The sequence below is a fragment of the Antechinus flavipes genome, chromosome 5 (assembly GCF_016432865.1).
Source record: "Antechinus flavipes isolate AdamAnt ecotype Samford, QLD, Australia chromosome 5, AdamAnt_v2, whole genome shotgun sequence".
NCBI lineage: Eukaryota > Metazoa > Chordata > Mammalia > Dasyuromorphia > Dasyuridae > Antechinus > Antechinus flavipes.
This window is the reverse complement of record NC_067402.1, coordinates 226,139,392-226,159,489: the sequence shown is the minus strand read 5'-3', so window position 1 is coordinate 226,159,489 and position 20,098 is coordinate 226,139,392. Positions and strand designations below refer to the sequence as shown.

Below are 20,098 nucleotides of genomic sequence, written 5' to 3'. Positions count from 1 at the left end.
GGATAATTTTTCAACATTGACCCTTGCAAAACCTTCTGATCCAACTTTTCCCCTCCTTCCCCCCACCCCCTCCCCTAGATGGCAGGTTGACCAATGCTTGTTAAATATGTTAAAGTATATGTTAATACTATATATGTATACATATCCATAGTTATTTTGTTGCATAAGAAAAAGCGGATTTAGAAATAAGGTAAAATTAACCTGAGAATGAAATAAAAAATGCAAAGGGACAAAAACAGAGGAAGTGGAAAACTATGTTGTGGTTCACACTCATTTCCCATAGTTCTTTCAATGGGTGTAACTAGTTCTTTTCATTATTGAATAAATGGAACTGATATGGTTCATTTAGTTGTTGAAGAGAGCTGGGCACCATCTTTTTAGAAATAATGTTAAGCATCCTGACAAAGGTGGCTGAGATGAGAAAGGGATGCTATTCATGCTTTCTGAGAACTCATTGGAAGAACTAAGGATGGTTAGCTTAGAAAAGAGAAGACTCAGATGGAAGAGAAATTAGGCTTGTTCAGGCTGACCCCAGAGGGCAGAAAGAAATCCTAACAAATAATTGTTTGTAGGGAGCAATGTAGAGGGAGAAGTCCAAGGTGATAGTGAGAGAAGCCTTAAACCTAGTTCACTGGGAAGATGAAAATGTTGTTCACAGAAATAGTAAAAATGGAGCCAGAAAGCTTAGACATTCTGACAGTTTTTTAAAAGGTAATATTGATTTTGCTATAAAATGATATTAGGTTTAATTATATTCCTTTCTCCACTTTTGTCTCTAGTTCATTCCAATGCCAGTACTTTATGGAGTCTTCCTCTACATGGGAGTTTCTTCACTTAGAGGAATCCAGGTATTTTGTTCCAAGGAAATGATTTTTTTCCACTGTCTGCTCAATTTTCCTAATCTAATAGGTCACACATCCTCTTCCTACACTTTTTTTTTCAATCTGAACTCTCATTTGGTACCAGGAAAAAATCCTTATCAAAGTCCAAGATTGTTTTTGAAAAGTTGTTTCTTGGTGTGGCAAGCAATAGATATTTCATGATAATATGAGTCAAATAGAACCTCATAAGAATTAAGTTGCACAGGCTACCAAGCTGTCCTGATCTCTCCTCTAGAATGAACCCTGCTCCCTATATGGCTTAAGGCCTATCCTGCCTGGTCTTCCAAGAGCTCCCTAAACCTGGGAAGACCTGGCTAATGCTGTTTATTCTATTGTAGACTTAGATCCTTGGGACTGGCTGAGAGTCAGAATTCCCTCCCACTTCTCCCCTCCCTTCCCCCCCCCCCCAGGCAGTTGGGGTTAAGTGACTTGCCCAGGGTCATACAGCTAGGAAGTGTTAAGTGTCTGAGGCCAGATTTGAACTCAGGTCCTCCTGACTTTTTTTTTTAAAGGATTGAAATAAAACACCATTCCATGTCAGCATGGAAGAATATAGAGGATTTCAGCATTTGGTGTATTGGGGAAGAGATTAAGGAATTGTTATAAGCATGTTGGTGGTACTGTGTTCCCAGTGCCAAACCATGGCTTATGCCTTTATTACCAGCCAGCCATAGGGACAGAGGCAAGGCCCAGAAGAAGGAGGCTCCAATCTCAGAATATAGACAATTTAAGTGTAAACTAGTGTTGTTGAATCCATATTGGTACAATGAGCTTTGCCTGTTCGTTTCCAGTTGCTTTGATCAAATATGTGTTGGGGGGAGGAGACAATTTTATAGTATAGTGGATAAAGCACGATTCCCCAGAGTCAGGAGGGCCACAGTTCAGATCTGACCTCAGACACTTAGCATAAGCTGGGTGACCCTGGACAGGTCACTTAACCCCAATTGCCTTAAAAAAATGTGTATTGGACTAAGCTGGCAAAAAATACAATCACTTTAATAATTGCTGTGATGCCTTAGGCAGTTTTTAAAAATGGATTTCATGCTTGTCATTTAACCTCTTCCTCTCTCTCTCTCTCTCTTTTTTAATGTATCACATTTGTTTGATCTTTTTATGAGAAAAGATCTATGAAGTGTATTCTAAAGTGAAATCCTCAGAGGGAAAAAATGTCATTTCTGATGCCACATAGAAAGATGTCTGGTGTCTAAAGCTCTCTTAATGTTGCTTTGGGAAATGGATGTCTTTCAGTTTTTTGATCGTTTGAAACTCTTTGGGATGCCAGCAAAGCATCAGCCTGACTTCATCTACCTGCGCCATGTCCCTCTGCGTAAAGTGCACCTCTTCACCCTCATCCAGCTGACTTGTCTTGTCTTGCTGTGGGCTATTAAGGCATCCCCAGCTGCAATCATCTTTCCAATGATGGTAACTTTTTTTCTATCCTTTACAGAGTGACAGCCTTGTTTGATTTCAAACTAGAGTGGCAGTGGCTTCCTCTAACTGTTTTAATTACCTAAGCTTTTGAGTAGATCTGGAGGGGAGAGGGAAGAGAAAAATGTTTATATATATGTACATTGATGCAAAAAAACTTTAGCTCAACAGTGACTGAAATGCTTTAAGTGAATAGCAGATTCTAGGAAGAAGAGACAAGGTAGATGATAGTGAATGAACTGATATCTTCCTCTGTCCTTTCTGAAAAAGGGATAAAGTTTTGGGAAAAGAGATTGGAAAAGCTGTAGTCTCACAAAAAGAACTTTGCAACAGTAGAAGAAAGGGCTAGAGGAAGAAGCAGTTCCCTAAAAACCATGGTAATGAAAGGGGCCAAGCAATGGAGGCCTGTGTGTGGGAACCTCCTTCTTTAGTTTTTGTTTTTGTTTTTGTTTTTTTTTTTTTTATAATGAATTTTATTTTATTTAATAATAACTTCGCATTGACAGAATCCATGCCAGGATAATTTCTACACGACATTATCCCTTGCAATCACTTATGTTTCGTTTTTTCCCCTCCCTCCCTCCTCCCCCCCCCCAGGATGGCAAGCAGTCCTATATATGCTAAACATGTTGCAGTATATCCTAGATACAATACATATTTGCAGAACCAAACAGTTCTCTTGTTGCACAGGGAGAATTGGATTCAGAAGGTAAAAATAACTCGGGAAGAAAATCAAAAATGCAAATAGTTCACATTCATTTCCCAGTATTCCTTCTTTGGGTGTAGCTGTTTCTGTCCATCATTTCTCCAATGAAACTCAGTTAAGTCTCTTTGTCAGAGAAATCCACTTCCATCAGAATACATCCTCATACAATATCGTTGTCGAAGTGTATAATGATCTCCTGGTTCTGCTCATCTCACTTAGCATCAGTCCATGTAGGTCTCTCCAAGCCTCTCTGTATTCATCCTGCTGGTCATTCCTTACAGAGCAATAATATTCCATAACATTCATATACCACAATTTACCCAGCCATTCTCCAATTGATGGGCATCCATTCATTTTCCAGTTTCTAGCCACTACAAACAGGGCTGCTACAAACATTTTGGCACATACAGGTCCCCTTCCCTTTTTTAGTATCTCTTTGGGTATAAGCCCAATAGAAACACTGTTGGATCAAAGGGTATGCACAGTTTGATAACTTTTTGGGCATAATTCCAGATCGCTCTCCAGAATGGCTGGATTCGTTCACAACTCCACCAACAATGCATCAATGTCCCCGTTTTCCCGCATCCCCTCCAACATTCATCATTGTTTTTTCCTGTCATCTTAGCCAATCTGACAGGAGTGTAGTGATATCTCAGAGTTGTCTTAATTTGCATTTCTCTGATCAATAGTGATTTGGAACACTCTTTCATGTGAGTGGTAATAGTTTCAATTTCTTCATCTGAAAATTGTCTGTTCATATCCTTTGACCATTTATCAATTGGAGAATGGCTTGATTTTTTATAAATTTGAGTCAGTTCTCTATATATTTTGGAAATGAGGCCTTTATCAGAACCTTTAATTGTAAAGATGTTTTCCCAGTTAGTTACTTCCCTACTAATCTTGTTTGCATTCGTTCTGTTTGTACAAAGGCTTTTTAATTTGATATAATCAAAATTTTCTATTTTGTGATTGGTAATGGTCTCTAGTTCATCTTTGGTCACAAATTTCTTTCTCCTCCACAAGTCTGAGAGATAAACTATCCTATGTTCCTCTAATTTATTTATAATCTCGTTTTTTATGCCTAGGTCATGGACCCATTTTGATCTTATCTTGGTATGTGGTGTTAAGTGTGGGTTTTAGTTTTTGTTTTTAATTGCTTTTATTTCTGGTTATACATATACATTAATTTTTTTTTATTCACATGTATAAATCATGTTGGGAGAGAAAAATCCAAGCAAAATGGAAAACCATGGGAAGAAAAAAAAAATTGGAAAAAAAAGAGAGAACATAGAATGTGTTGATTTACATTCAGTTTTCACTGCTTCCTTAGTCTTAACTTTTCTTGCCAGTTTCTTCTTTTCCCTCTCCTGGACCTGATCTTGGTGGTAGAGAGGTTGGTCTGTCTTTTTAAAGAGTGCTGAAAATTGCCTACGTGTATTGAAGGCTGTGCAAATTAGGATCCTGGACATAAAAATTAAGCATTTAGTTTGTTTGGTTTGAATATTTTTCATCCTTAAGATGAGAGGATAGAGCATTGGACTTGGAGCCAGAAAGAACAGAGTTCAAATATTATCTCTGACTCATAGCAGCTTAGTGATTGTGGCCAATTTCTCTTATTGTCAGTTTTCTCTTCTGTATAATGAGGGAGTAGGATTGGATAGACTCATAATTTCTTTTTTGTGATCTCATCACCCCTACATTCATACTGAGGCAGCATCTTTGTAGTATGACCTTCACCAAGCCATTTATTTCCTGGGCCTACCTTAGTTTCCTCATCCACAAATCGAGAGGATTAGCTTTGATGTCATTTAAAGTCCCTTTCTACTCAAAAATGTAATGATTCAGGAAGTTTCTTCTCTGCCCTTCCCCCAGTCAGGAGTAGCATTTTATATTTTTTCTGGCTTCCTTTCTCCTTTCCTGTTTTCTCTTTCTTTCCATTTCTTTTGATCTTATTAATCTGGGCTTTTTGACTTTCCCAGGGTCACAAAACTGCCGGTAACTTACATTTAGGTCTCCTGTGAGATGATGAAGAGTCTGGGTGAAAAAATAGCCATTGCCTGAGAAAACCTTTGGAAGGGGTCAGGGGAATTTGGAGGAGAACTAGGCTCTGTTTCCTTAACCTAGAAATTCCAGTGAACTGTGTGTTCTCACAGCTAGTTACCAGAGTTTATGACCATGAACCTCCCCAGCCATCCTGAGCTCCCTCCTCCTCGTTCTGATACCAATGGGAGTAAACTTAAACAACATCTGGTCATTCTGATTTGACAGGAGGCCCATGTCTCCTTCCCCATGTCAAGTTGCCCTATTAAGGAAATTGAAATATTCTGATCCGTTTTAGTGGACTTTGCTTTTTAATTCTGCTGGAAGATAGTGGCTGGGATGGAACGTGGTTTCTTTAATCCATACCTTTTTTCTTCTGTAGGTTTTGGCGTTGGTTTTTGTCCGGAAAGTCATGGATCTCTGTTTCTCTAAACGAGAACTGAGCTGGCTAGATGATCTCATGCCTGAAAGCAAGAAGAAGAAGCTAGATGATGCTAAGAAAAAGGCCAAGGAGGAAGAGGTCAGAAGCACTGGGTCAACTAGATATAGCAAGGACCAAAGGAGAAGTTCCAAAGCTAGCCCTAGGAAGATCACCTCCCAGAGACCTCATTTGCTAAGATTAGATTAAGGAGTTTTGCTCCTTCCTCTCCTTCATCTTAAAAGTCTGAAAAAAAGCAAAACCCACACATTCTCATCTGATACATTAAATATCTCATTTCATACGGTTATAACTTAATAGATCTGGTCCCTGCTCTTCAGATTTTTATAATCTGCCACAAATAGCAATGAACTCGATGGAAAACAAACACTAAATCATAAAATTAATGATTTAATTTTTATATCAAATACAGATGAAAAATAACCACAATTCATAAGCATGGCCAAGGGCATAGAAAAGAACCTGGCCTGTTCCCTTAAGTGGCTCACAAAGTGAATAGATTAAGTAGATAAACATGTAATTAATAGAAACACAAAATTATGATTTTATAAAAAGACAAGAAGGTTTTCCCATGAGATGGGACATAGACTGTACTGGTTGGGGAATGGCCATGATTATAGGGAACTGTTGGGTTTAAGAAATAATAATATCTCCTTTTCCCACAGGAGGATGAGAAAATGTTAGAAATGGGGCCAGACAAATTTCCCTTGGAAAGCAGGAAGTTACTGAGTAGTCCTGGAAAAAATAACAATTTCAGGTAAGATTAGTTTACAACTTAAAGAATTGGAGGCTTTAGGGGCATTCTAGTCCAAGTTTTGTTGTTGAGGCCTCTTATCTGCTAATGTAAGGATTCAACTACCTCCTCCAGAAAATGCGCTTTCCTTTCTTGGTATGAAAATATCCATGCTCAGTTTCGAGAAGAGAGTACTTAGAACTTGGCCAATTCTGAATGACCTGAATGATGGGAATCCTTCTTCCTATCTATGTTCAACCAGCATCTAGTTGTTTCACTGGGTCTTTTCTCCTCAACTACTAATACGAAGCCCATCTTACCCATGTTTTGCTCATAGGGGTCATATTTCTCATTCTGTTTGAATTCCTCACAAGCAGATGCATTTTCAAGAGCAGGAAGGAAAAAGAAGAGAAACAATATGGTGAAGAGAAGACTGCAAATATTGAAAGGGCTATTGTTAGGAAGAAAGATTAATTTTACTTAATATGGCTATTGCAGAGAGAACTCGGAATCAAGTTATCAGCATCTAGGCTCCAGTGTCAGGAAGAACTTTCTAACAATTTGAACTAATTATGGAACAAGCCAATGTGTGACTTCTCAGTTTGCAAAGTGTTCAATTAGTGGATGACCCCTAGTGGGGCTGTTGTAAAGGGGATTTCTGAATTAGGTAGGAAGGTGAATGAGGGTGATAGTCCAGAAGAGGATGAGAGAAGAACCTTCTGACTGCAGCTTCTGCCATGTTGGATCACAGGGATGGGCAAAATAAAAATGTGGTTTACCCTGTGGACAGTGAGCAGGTCAATCAGGCCTCTGGTCTCGGGATCTTCTCTACCACCCCATTAATGGAGGGGCAGGCTGGGGATGGCTGCTCTATTGGGACTCCTCTAGGGCTTCTGACATGCTGCCTACAATCATTCTTACTCAGGTATACGTTGGCTTATACCTCTGAGATTCCTTACAGGTCTAATTTTTATTTTTTATTTTTTATTCCATATCTGGGAATTTAAGAATTGAAAAGGATTTGATGAAATTCCTGGAGAAGCATGAGGAATTCAATTCAGCCAGCATTTATTAAACACATAATAGGCACTGTGCTTTCTGCTGAAGATACAAAAATAAGTTATCTGCCTTCAAGGAACTTATTTATCTATCAACTATAAGTTTTGTGAGACTTTAATAGAAGTCAGTGCTTAAGTGGGAATTCATCAGTTTCAATTGGCTGCCCGAAGGAAGATGCAGAGTCATCCTAGAAATCCTGTTTAGTAGCCTGCCTTCATGGGTTTGTGTCTGACTTGTTTGAGGGAGCTGTGGTTCTCCAAATATTTCTCAACTCCTCGAGAATTGAAACAGTGTGAGCATAGAGTAACCTCTTAGTCTGTCTCCTGGGTCTCTTTCTGATAACTGCCTAAGATCCCATAGCGTAACAGGGAATTTCTACTTTTTCCTTTGCCTATAAAAACTTCCAGATGCTTGGTGGTGAATGAGAGACATGATATTAGCAAAATTCATTCAGTTCAGGGAAGAAAATGTGCTATTTGAGTTTAAAATATTACTTATCAGATCTACAAATTTTTCTTTTTTCTTTTTTTTTGCTGAGGAGGCATTTGGGGTTAAGTGACTTGCCCAAGATCACACAGCTAGAAAGTGTAAAGTATCTGAGGCCAGATTTGAACTCAGGTCCTCCTGACTTCAGGGCTGGTACTCTGTCCACTGCACCACCTAGCTGCCCCTGATGTACAGATTTTTCAAAGAGATGCTAGGCTTTTACTCTCTGAGGACTTTGCCATAGGCAGGTAATAATTGCTCATTTGTGACTAGGCAATCATTGTTCTAATTGTTGATTTCAGATGTGACCCTTCTGAGATTAATATTTCTGATGAAATGCCTAAAACTACTGTCTGGAAAGCTCTTAGCATGAATACAGGAAGTGCCAAGGAAAAGAGGTAAAGGGAACTGAATTTGTTCACTTATTGCAACTGTATCAGAGTTAAGACATGACATTGCTTTGGAGAACAGTCTTAGCTGATTGCACCTTCCCAGGCTGCCCACAGCACCGTAACACTAGATGCTTTTATAAACAGATTAATTTCTGGGTTTCCCGATCACACATTCCAAAATTCTCTATTCCTCTATTTTGTGATTCAAGGCCATTTTATCCCTTTGGAATTTTGATAAGTGTTATATTCAGATAATTGAAGGCAGAGTAGTTTAGGGACATTATTATCTGGTTAATTGGCATGTGTGGATGTATGTCTTTTAATATTATGAAAGTCATATTGGGAATAATAACAGCTGAAGTTTGTATTATGCTTTATAATTAGCGAAGCATTTGCACATTGCAGCCAAAGGACCTGTGTTCTTGGGCAAATAAAAAAAATTAAGACCTTTCAGCTTCCTTATCTGTTTACATGGCTTATTGCATGAGAGTAAAATGTAAGCTCCTTAAGAAAAAAATTTTTCCTACTTTTTCCTCATTAGTACCTCAGGTGCTTAATCAAATGCTTGTTGTGTTGTAACAAAACAAGGGAATCGGGCCTAGTGATTTCCAAGATCCTTCCCATCTTTAATAGGGAGTCTGGGAGATGGACACTGCAAATATTATTATTACCCTTTTACAGATGAAGAAATAGAGTTTCAGGTTAAATAAGTTGTTCAAGGTCATACAGATAGTAAATTTTGGAACTAGAACTTGACCTTGGGATTTCCTATTCCAGATTCAACATTCTTAACATAATACCACTCTGACTTTCTAATGGAAATAACCTGTGTTGATCAGATGACTTGGTTAATAATCTCCTCTTTGCCCCCAGAGCACCTATGTAGTTTTTAACAAATTACTTAGCTTTTTTACATCTCAGTAAATAAGGTGAAAAATCCCTTGCTTACCAAATAGCATCATTCTTAGGAAATGTTGTGAAAGGTCCAAAGATCTGTGATGATTCCTTCATTGAATGGGTTAAAATGAATGTGAGTGAAATGTAGAATTTGGTTTCCTTCAGAGGAAAATCCAGACAGCTGTTGAACTGTTTAACGCACACAGTTATTTTTAGCCAAGAACTAGTCTCCTTGTAAAATGAACTTAAAATATAGCAGGATACAAACTGTTGGTGACATCTTTAAAGTATTGTGTTAAAAGCAGGAATGAATCATGTGTTCCCTTTTTTGGCTAATGGTAATACTTTTATTCAGTCTTTTCAACTAAGAGTCTTTGCTGGGATGGAAGAAATGGCCTGGGAGGTATCTCAGGGAAGTGCCAGGAAACAGAGAAGGGAGCAAGCTTCTTAGAAATGAAGAGACTCATCCTGGCCCGTCTTCATTCAGATAACTGGATTCATATTAAAGCCACACAGAAGTGTTCAGCTATTCTCAGTGCGCTTTAGAGGGCATTCAGCCATCTTCATACCAGCAGCCAGTCTCCAAGAATGAGCTTGGAAGGAAACAGAAGAAAGCCTCTTGGTGATCTCTCTCCTATTCCGTCGCCTCCCACACTGACCTCAGAGCAGTTGCTATCACTTACCGTCAAACATTCCATTTTGGGACACTTCTGAAACTTTTTCCCTGCTGACCAGTAGAATACCATGAATCTCCTCCTCCCTCCTGAAGAGCCCCATCGGCCTTCCTCCATGGGACCCTCTGAAAGCCCTTAATGCAGCCTCTTCTGCCATGCTGGACCACAGTGACAGGCAGAGTGAAGATGCAGGGAATGGGACATTGGATGAGTTTCCCTCTTTGGGCAGTCTTGGAGCAGTCTGGCTCTCTGGCTTAGGGGTCTTTTAATAGCATGGCAGGCTTGGGATGGCTGCCTGTTGTGATTCCACTATGGTGGGCAAGAAAGCGGTAGAGTCCTATCATCATAGCCACATTGGCACACATTGTTGATAATCTTGGAAAGTAAACACTTGTAAAGGGGAATTGTGATTCTTTATAAAGAGGAGAAGGCTGAGGGGGAAGTTGATAACTGTCTTCATTATTATAAAGGAAGATTGATGATGAGCAGTTTTTCTCAGTTTCCATTGAGGACAGAATGAGAGAGGGATTAATGTACAACAGCAGAGACAGGTTAAAATCAGGACATACTTTCTAGACATAAGATTTGATAGTGTCTTTTTTTTTTTTTGGTAGATTTATAAGAGAAAAGTAAGTGGTTTATCTTTTGAGAAAGCTCTTTGTATACCTTAAAGCATAATCCTTCCCATAGAAAGGGAGAGGTGATCTCTTTAGGTTCCTTCAAGTTTGGGGAGTCTACAAAAATAATTTTACTACCATGTTAGGGAAACTTCAGTGTCTTGCTACTCTCCATTAATTATTGCTTCATGTGAGCACATTTTGCTGCCACTTCTGGAGAGATTCAATGTTTGTGTAAGTCACCCTAGCTGCCTTAGTAGTGAACATCTGTAGGCAATGGACAGAAAATACTTTCAGTCACATAGTTTAAGTATCATCTTGAATTTCCACTAATTTACCAAAATTCAGGCTTTCATATCTTGGATACAAAAGCATATTTGGAAACAAAAGCTGAGAGTGATGAGATGAATTTTAATATTTAATTTAAGATCAATATTTATGGTTAGTCTGCTTTCTCCTTTATGTTCAAAAGCAACTTCAATTGTTTTACTCTAAAGCTTTTGGAATTGATCGTCAATTGCTCTCAAAATGTATTGGAGTAAATGAAAATCTCACCAATGGTTTAGAGAATTTGGTTGTATTATACATAGGGTATTCTAGAACTGACAGACTTTGCATGGTGGGCGTGAACAATGGATGGGGAATGGGCACATTTAATGGTACAGGAGAGGCCAAAGGAGGGAGCAGGCTCTCCCAGCCACCATGGCTTTCTCAGGTGAAGCAGGTTGCTGCTTTCCCTCATAACCCTTGGCTTTCCCTTTGGCTTCATTCTCCTTTCCATCAGCTTCTCCCTCTCTCCCTTACTCTCTCCTTTTCTTCTGCTACATCTCCTTTCACTTTCTCCAAGGTCAAAAGGACAATGCCCTTGACCAAAGCATCTTCTTTAAAATAAACAAAAGTGGGGAAATGCCAACAAAAGCCTGGTTGAGATAATTCGGTCCAGTGAGCAGACACCTTACTTGATAGTCAAGTGCAAGTAACTTCAACTCATTCAGAAGCTATTTGGAACATCTGTCTTACACTAATATTCATAGGCTAACTACTCCAATGAGTGATCTTTCCAAAAGAAGCTGATCCAAGTTGACTCAGAGTCTATCTTTATACAGTGAATGCTGAAGCAATGCGCTTCACCTCCAACCCAAAATTTAAAAAAATATTTGAAAGAAACTGCCAAAGGTATTGCTTTAAAATGTTATGAGTTTGTTGTTCCTCTGTTGTTGATGTGGTTTGAGAATGCCAAGGTGGGGATTGGTAAAAATATAGGAGGGGGGAAAATTGGCCAACCTTTTTCTCTTTTATTCTTTGATCTCTTCTGCTCCCTTCACCTATTGTCAGTTCCACAGGATTGAATGTATCAGGAGAAAAGCCTTCCACAAATGCAAAAATCCCATGTTGCTTAGAGAAATGCCTCTCTTTTAAGGCATAAATAATTTATCTACTTTTGGACTCTTAAGTTCCTCAAGGCCAGGAAGCATATCTTTGCTTAACTTTGTCTAGTACAACTGCAAGACATGGAGGTAAGTATTTACTGAGCTAGATCCTACACTTCCTTTCTTATCCTCACCATATTATGTTTCAGCCCTAGCTTCTTTCTAATTCAGGTTGATGGAAGTGGTGGTACAAGATGAGTTCATGATTGGGATGGACAGGGGAAAAGAAGGAAGAAGACAGGCAGGAAGAGGAAAAAGATGTATGGCAAAAAGAATTATCACCGCCATTTACAAACCAACCAACCCAACAAAAAACCAACATTAAGCACTTTATAATAGTCCAAAACTAAGCTAGATTTTTTAAAAAATAAGATTTAGAAAACATGACTTTTCTTCCTGTGTACAGGTCCCCTAATTTCAGATTACTCTAGAAAAATAAAGACAAACAGAAACAGTAGCATTTTTTGGACAGATGCACATATAGACAATAAAAGTGAACATATATTAAGGGTAATTACCTGTTTTGGAAGGGTAAAGAAGAACTTAGGGAAATAGCTAAACATTCCTCAAACAGTGGGACAAAGAAGCGATTTTCTAATTGCCTGGAAAAACTCTAGAAAGAAGAAATTTCAGGCATGAGTTGGATATGACAGATTGGTGATAGAATGGTAAGAAAGGAGACCCATCTACTCTTAATAAATTTTGAACTTCTTTAGAACCACATCTTAATTATCTCTCCTCTAGTCTGATATAGTAGGTTTGCTGCACATAGCAGGTGCTTAATATAATGTTTATTGTAAGAATGAATGAATGAATTAGTGATTAAAGAAACTAGGACTATTAAATGTATTGCCAGGATCAGGGAAAACATTTCTCACCTCTTTGACTGAGGCTCTGGGGAAGTGTTCAGGTAGGTGATAATTATATATATCTTATATTTGTAGCTGTATAATATTAACCTCTCCCCCCCTCCAATAACATGTTTATATCAAGAGAAAAGGATTTTCCTTTTTTCTCTTGTATCTACCCCATATTGACTTAACTTGTTTCTAGAACTTTGTTTTTTGGGGGGTCTGTGAGATAAAAAGTGAACAACATACTCTACAAAAGATAGTTTGAATTCCCTTTCTCAAATTACTCAGAGGGATCTTAGATCTTAGCAAATTTGGATATTCTCTGCAACATTGATGATTGAAATCCACGCATACCTATCCATCCATAAATTTGTCCCCAGAAGTTTACCCCGAATGCAGTAGAACTTCCTTTATTTCTTTTAATGACCTTGAAACAATTATTGTCCTTCCAGGATATACCCAAGCAACAAGTTATGTTCATGTCTTGATTGGATCTTTGGTCTGAGGGAGCCTTCCAGGGTCCTTAGCTGGCCAGCTGAGAAAACTTCTTAGGGCTAACTCATCTACTATACCTTCAACTTTCCTATTTCCCTTCCTTTTTCATTCCCTTCTTCCTTCCTTTCCTCCTTCCAGGCATTCAGGGTTAAGTAACTTGTTCAGGGTCACACAGCTAGAAGGTCCTTCTGATCCCCACTGTCCCACCTAGCTGCCCCACTTTCAGCTTTTCCAAGCTTCTCAGTAGGGCATCTGAAACTTTTTCTTGGACCTTCTCCAATGCTTTACACATCTCTTTTCTGTCAGCCTTTCAGTCCTTTGCTGAGACAGGAGGTTCCAGACTGGCTCTGAGAAGGGTTCTCACATTCCTCCCTTTGGGATTTAGTAACTTCTCCTGGGCTTTTCGATGGTCAGCTATCATCAGCAGATCAGATTTAAGGTAGTCAGCATCTCAAGATTCCACCTTAGCCAAGTCTTGAGTAATTTTCACCAAAGTCTTGGTTCTCTTCAGTTTTGCTTTGCTTTAAGTCTCTCAGATCTCCTGTGCAGCAGCAGAGCATGAGTTAGCAATGCAGAATGTTTACTCTTTTAGTTTTTCTAAGTTCATTTTTTTTTTGAGTGGGATGGACGGGGAAAGGGGAAGATTTGGTAATGTCATTTCCTTTTTACCTTTCCTCATTCTCTCATGGTCATTATAGATCCTTAAATAATTTCTATGCCAGAAGAAGGGTGAGCCAGAAGGGCAGCGAACTTAACAAAAGAGAGGTAGTATTTCTCAGTCCTACTTCGGGTCTAGAATACCAGTATAGATGGTGTCATCCATCACCATGGAGGGGAACAGAGAGAAGTTGCATGTGAAGGGGGTTAGGGAAAGGAGCTGGAAAGGAAAGCTCAACGGCTTTCCGGCTCCTTTAGAAGTTAGTCAAAACAAAAAGCCTCATGATTTGATGTGGTCTTATGAATTTGTCAAATATAAAAACAAAAACATTCCAAAATTAAAGAATTTTTTATTCTGCTTTTTATGATTCTGTGCCTTTACAGTAACATACAATTGACTCATTACATTTTTAGCTAGACAGGAAGGTGAAGGCCAAACAAGGTCTGAAGTAGTGACCTCATTAGGATTAAAAAGAAGTGAAGCCATCTGGGGAGCTGTTCAGAAGTGGGGTGACCAACCCTTTTTAGGGATGATTATTAAAAGGGAATAAGTTTCTGGCCCTCCTAAAGAGAATTGAAACAATCCCCTGCCTCATCCCCCTCCACTCCTAGTTCAGGAGGACAGAGCTTTTTGTAATCAATAGCATTCACATTTCCTCAGGAAAAAAAAATGCCATTTCAACATGCCTGGGAAATCAGTGGTAAAAACATGGCTTGGGTCTCTCTGAACAGATTTTTAGCTTAAGCCAACTCATGGTTTCCTCACATACGTGGTAACATTGGAAACTGAAATGCCAAACTGCAATGAGCAAGAGTTTTTTTCTGGAAGACGAACTGAAATTCCACCCCCCTCTTTCCTTCTGTATTCATCCCTCTGAGATTGGGTTTCTTCTGTCTGTCTGATAAAATGTCTGTTCTTTCATGCTAATATTTAAGTGAAGATCAGAGCAATCCTTCACTAAGGAAGGGAAAAATAAAGGTGCTGGCACATTTGGTTTTTTCCCCCGTTTTCTATGTTCTTTCTAGTTGGCTCCATGTAGAGATAGAGATATTTTTGTTTTAAAGATTCCAGAATATATTTTTTGTTGTATGAAATGTAACCTCTCCACACTCATAAGGTGTAAATAAAATGGAGAACTACTATGTAATTGTAATGTGCTCATCAACATCTGTGTTAGAAACGGGCATTGTTTCTCACACCTGTGTCATCTCATAGTTTGTGTCTATGTGAGCCAGTGTTTGTGATTCTGAAACAATCAAAATTGTATCTGTCCTTGGTATCCATCTTGCTTGCCTCCTAAAGGTAACAAATAAATGTCTGTGTAAACAGCCATACCACTACTGTTCTTTGACAGAGACCAAATGATCATAGATTCAGAGTTGGAAGGTTCCTGCCATTTAGTTTAACCCATTCATATTGCAGGTGAACCTGAGAACTAGAGATTTTATACTTGGCCAAAGATTACACAATTAGTAACTTCCAGAGGCAGAAATTCAAGGCCAGGTGCTCTGACTCTAAAACAAACATTCATCATTCATAGTTACTATGGTGTTTGGGATTTTTAAAAAGTGACCTGATCAAAACAGGACAAGGAGAAGTCTGGTATTGTTTTTTTAAAGAAGGAATGAAAAATTAATCACATGGAGAATGCCCAATAAGTATTGAATTCTGGTCTGAAAGAAGGGTTGAAAGAGGAGGGGCCAGAAAATTCAGAAGGAAAGATAATTTCTTCAGGTTTGACCAAGGCTAAGACCTCAACATTTCTAGAATCTCATTTCCTAAATTTTTAGCCCCACTTGAGTGTGGAAGCCTCAGACCAGCAGGAGCAGGCACTTTATCTCTGGAGTTCCCTTTCTCCCCACTCCGTATGAATTCCCTTTTGCTCCAGAGACCTTTTGATTATTTATCTCATGCCATGTTAGCATGACCAGAAAGATAATGTTACTGAATTGTGGTGTGAGAAAGTAGCTGCTATAATTAGTTCTCTTGAGTGCACCAAGTTCTCTCCCTTTCACTCACTTTTTACTGTTGGCGTTGGTGAGACCCACAATTCTGTTCATACAAAACATGATAATCCTTACAAAAGAGAGACAGGTCCTTCTCTTGGCCAAGAAGCATGGCTACAAGGATCAGGCAGGATCTTTTAAAATACTTGGGGAGATCTTTAGGTCTTTGTCAGGGAAGTCCCCATATGCATAGGGTAATGTGTTGAGTTCTTGGATACAAAGAACTCCAAGGAGACATATTGTGATAAATCTGTAGTTATAAGGCAAGGAATGATCACATCTTTGATAGTTTCTTCTAAAAGTTTTTCCTTTATTGAGATGGCACACTCTTGTCCTGCACTCCTGAGTGTGGCCAGAACCAGATGAAAATGTAATTAGGAAATAATTTAACAAAATAAAAATAAAATAAAATGTAGCATTTAAAGTTGTCAATATGCAGCCTGCTGGGATCCTTCCAATTGGAGTTTGATACCACTGCAAAGGGCATGTTGAGGGGACAAGAATCCAGAACCTATTCACACTAGTCCCTAGCCATTGATCTACAAGATTGCTTCTCAAAGTATGGACAGGAAGTCCTCCTGATTCCAAATCCCCTATGCCACCTCATTGCCTCCAATAAATTTACCTTTCCAGGGCTTATACACTATCCCTTCAATTCTATGTGTTAAATTTGACCAGAAATTTAGGTCAAGTTTATCAGAATATGACTTTGAGTATTTAGTTTCAGTCCTTGAAAGTGATTGACCCCAAATCACATAAGCAGTAAGAAACAGAATTGGAATGTGAATCCAGCTCTTCAATATTTTCATTGCACTTTGAGGTTCACAATGTACTTTATATACACTATCCCATTTGTTCTTTACCATCACTCCACAATGTTAGTAGCATAACTATTAAATTCCTTTTAGAGGAAACCAAAACTCATCCAGAGGCCTGGAAAGGTCCAAAGGATATATCCAAGATTAGGTAGTTAAAAAAAATTATTCTGAATTTAAACACAAAAAATTCTATCCACAGCTGAACATAAATAGCAGATTGTATATGAAATCATGAATATATCTTTTTTTAAAAGAAACTTTATAATAAATTCCACACAATACTTTCAAAACTTGCACTGCTCTTCCTTCTGTTCTGTGTACTTTTTTTTTTCTTTTCAAATTTGCAATAGCTTTATTTTTGGCATTACAATTGCTAACTCTCTGATCACCCTCTCCCAACTTAAACAGAGCTTGTCCATGACAGAGTTGGAGAGGAGTACATTTTTATTGGATGTAAGTTCATTGTGTCTTATTTGTAGGTCTATGCCCATCTTTGAATCTGATATGGAGAGAAAACATTTTCTACATAACTGGCATTGTGTGCCAAGTGCTGTGCTAAGTGCTAGGGATACAAAGAGAAATACATATTCTCTGTCCCAGACAGGTTTACATTCTAGTGAAAGAAGCCACATGCAAATGCACAACACATACAAGTTATATACAGTGTAAACAGAAGGTAAATAATCTTTACTACCTGGAATAAAACAAAAAGTACAATATAAACATGACCTTGATTATGGATTATAAACCTCATGGACAGTGTCTCGGGCCATTAAGCAATAAATCACAGAGATGTCTTCTGACTCCAAATCCAATGCTTTCTGCACAAGAGTAGGCTGTCTCCCAAGCGATTGCTTCTCCTTGGTTTCCTATAACTCAACTTTTGCACTTTCCCAGAGAAGTGACCAATCTAAGGCACCAGAAGTGCTTGAGTGCAGAGACACACCCATTTATCCACAATACCGCAAGTGATCTTGACTTTGAACATGACATTCAAGAAAAAATCAAGAGGACACCACAGAGAAGTATAGCGGGTCAAGAAGGAGAGACTTGAGGGGACTCCAAGCTAGACACCTGGGCATGGAGCAGAGGAAAGGCTATTGGTTGTACAACATGAAGGTAATCAGATCAAGAGCTAAAATAGGAGGCTGGACAGCATTTGCTAAACAGACAGCAATTATTGAGACAACCTGAGTTCCCTCCACAGTCCCTTCTTTACCACTTTTTCCTTGAAGTGGGTAGTGGGTGGTGATGGCATGTCAGCCAATCTCTGCTTGTTTTCCCCTCTGATCTAGGGGAAAGTGTGAAATCAAGAAATTTTTTTTTTGTTGTTGTTGTTGTTGGTTTTTAAAAATGCAACCTTTTTGATTGCCAACCAAATTAGCCAGTTCGTCACTTTTGTTATTAAATTCACATTAAAATCACAAGTGAGCTTGCTAGGTTATTGAATCTGTTCAAGATGAGGGTGAGAAACTCAATAAAGGGACAGGAAGGAAATAAGCATTTATAAAGCACCTGATACATGCCAGGCGCTATGCAAAGTGCTTTTACAGATAGCTTATTTGATCCTCACAACCACTCTATGAGAGATAGGTGCTATTTTTATCCCTATTTTACCACTGAGCAAACTAGGACAATCAGAATTTGAGTGACTTGGAGCTGGGTCATACAGCAAGTAATTATTGGAGGCTAGATTTGAACATGGATCTTCTGGATTCCAGGGCCAGCTCAGTTACTGGGCCACCAGCTGCCTCAGTGGAATTTAGAGGTGGGAGCCGAAGCAAATGGAAGAGAAGTCATCAGTGACAAAGATTTTTCAGACCCTAGATGTATTATTTCTTATGAAATTGACAAAAGAAAATATCAAACAACCAATAAGCATTTGTGAAGCAGTCAGAGAGTTGGACACAACTTAATTATGTGCTTGCAGTATGCTAAATTCTGGGAACACAGAAAAGTCAAAGCTAGTCCCTGCCTCCAAGGAGTTGGCAATATAATGGGGGAAACAATGTACAAAGAGAATTGGGATATATGCTTGTAGGCTCAGTATCCTGACCATATAAAGTAATCTAAGGCAAGACAGTCTAAGGGAAAAAATACCTTCTAACTATATCACTCCCAAGGCCAGATGATCTTGGGTTATTGCTGCATCCTTTCCAAGGGCTACACTACATCAAGGTTATTGATTTACATGAAACTGAAATGTAGAGATCCAGTACGGAAAGTATTATTTACACATCAGTTTCACCCCACTGCTGTTCTCCATCCCAGGTAAGGCTTTGTCCAGGTACTCTTTGGGTATTTAACTTGGAAGCCTGTGTCCAAGGTAAGGCTGGTATGTTCCTTACCTGGAGTTGGGTGATGAATCCCTGAAGCTGATGGCTCTGTGGGGAACTGTGGCAAAAAACAAACAAAAAAACTGCTTCAGTGCTTTCCATAATGTCTAGTCTCTGCATTTCTATAGCCCTTATTATTTTGAAGAGAAGGTAGTTTTGCTTCTTAGAACTTTGTTAACTACAAGTTTTAGCATTCCTCTGAAAGTAAATGATTCAGTGTTGATTGCTATAGAATATCTGCATGCATTCATTACACATTTATACATAGCTATGTTAATAAGGTCTTTATATCCCTTATCCCTGTTTGCAGCAAAGTCCTGACCATGGTGGCCAGGCTATTTTTCTCTATAAAGGCAATAAAACCATCCTTGAGACTTCATTGGCCAAAGAAACGAATGCTGAAACCATTGGTATAACTTCCTGATTACCTAAGACATAGAAAGCTCAGCCCAAGTATAAGGGATCTTCAAACAAGATGGTCTTCTAAATAAGTGAATATTATCCAATTCTCATATACTTACTCCAGCAAAAGGGAGGGGAATAAACATCTCTGTTCCAAGTACTGTGCTAAGTGCTTTTGTTGTAGTGCATGAATGAATACCCAAAATATATTGGGTTTTCCAGCCGGTGTCCCTAGGTGTCTCAAAAGAATTTTTAGGCTTAGACCATCTCTAAATCAAGAGACAAAGATTTTATTACATTATAAGCTAAGTTCCAAAAGGGAATTTGGCAAAATGGGGGATTACACCATTGATGGATAAACTAAATTCCAAAAAAAAAAGTCTCACTATTACCAAAGGGAAGACTCCATAAGGTGAGCTAAATTCCTAAAGAGCCAGCTGCCAGAAGGCAGCAAATTCTCTAGGAACTAGCAATTAACAAGGGAGAGGGTAGGGCCATATATATATATTGAAAAAATAACCTCAACATATTTTGATGGAAGTGGATTTCTTTGACAAAGAGACCTAACTGAGTTTCAATTGATAAATGACGGACAGAAGCAGCTACACCCAAAGAAAGGACACTGGGAAATGAATATGAACTATCTGCATTTTTGTTTTTCTTCCCGGGTTATTTCTACCTTCTGAATCCAATTCTCCCTGTGCAACAAGAGAACTGTTCGGTTCTGCACACATATATTGTATCTAG

The 20,098-nt window shown here is 38.7% G+C and overlaps 1 protein-coding gene across 1 annotated transcript in view; it reads left to right on the top strand.

Annotated features, from left to right (window-relative positions):
* The window catches only part of SLC4A8 (solute carrier family 4 member 8), a 76,985-nt gene extending 62,049 nt beyond the window's left edge, over window positions 1–14,936 (top strand). Inside the window, exons 20-25 of the mRNA XM_051963582.1 lie at window positions 780–848; window positions 2,130–2,303; window positions 5,438–5,575; window positions 6,160–6,251; window positions 8,075–8,170; window positions 9,417–14,936. Coding sequence (XP_051819542.1) covers window positions 780–848; window positions 2,130–2,303; window positions 5,438–5,575; window positions 6,160–6,251; window positions 8,075–8,170; window positions 9,417–9,429 — 582 coding nt within the window. The 3' untranslated portion in view covers window positions 9,430–14,936. The remainder of the gene's footprint in view (window positions 1–779; window positions 849–2,129; window positions 2,304–5,437; window positions 5,576–6,159; window positions 6,252–8,074; window positions 8,171–9,416) is intronic.
* Window positions 14,937–20,098: the final 5,162 nt, after the last annotated feature.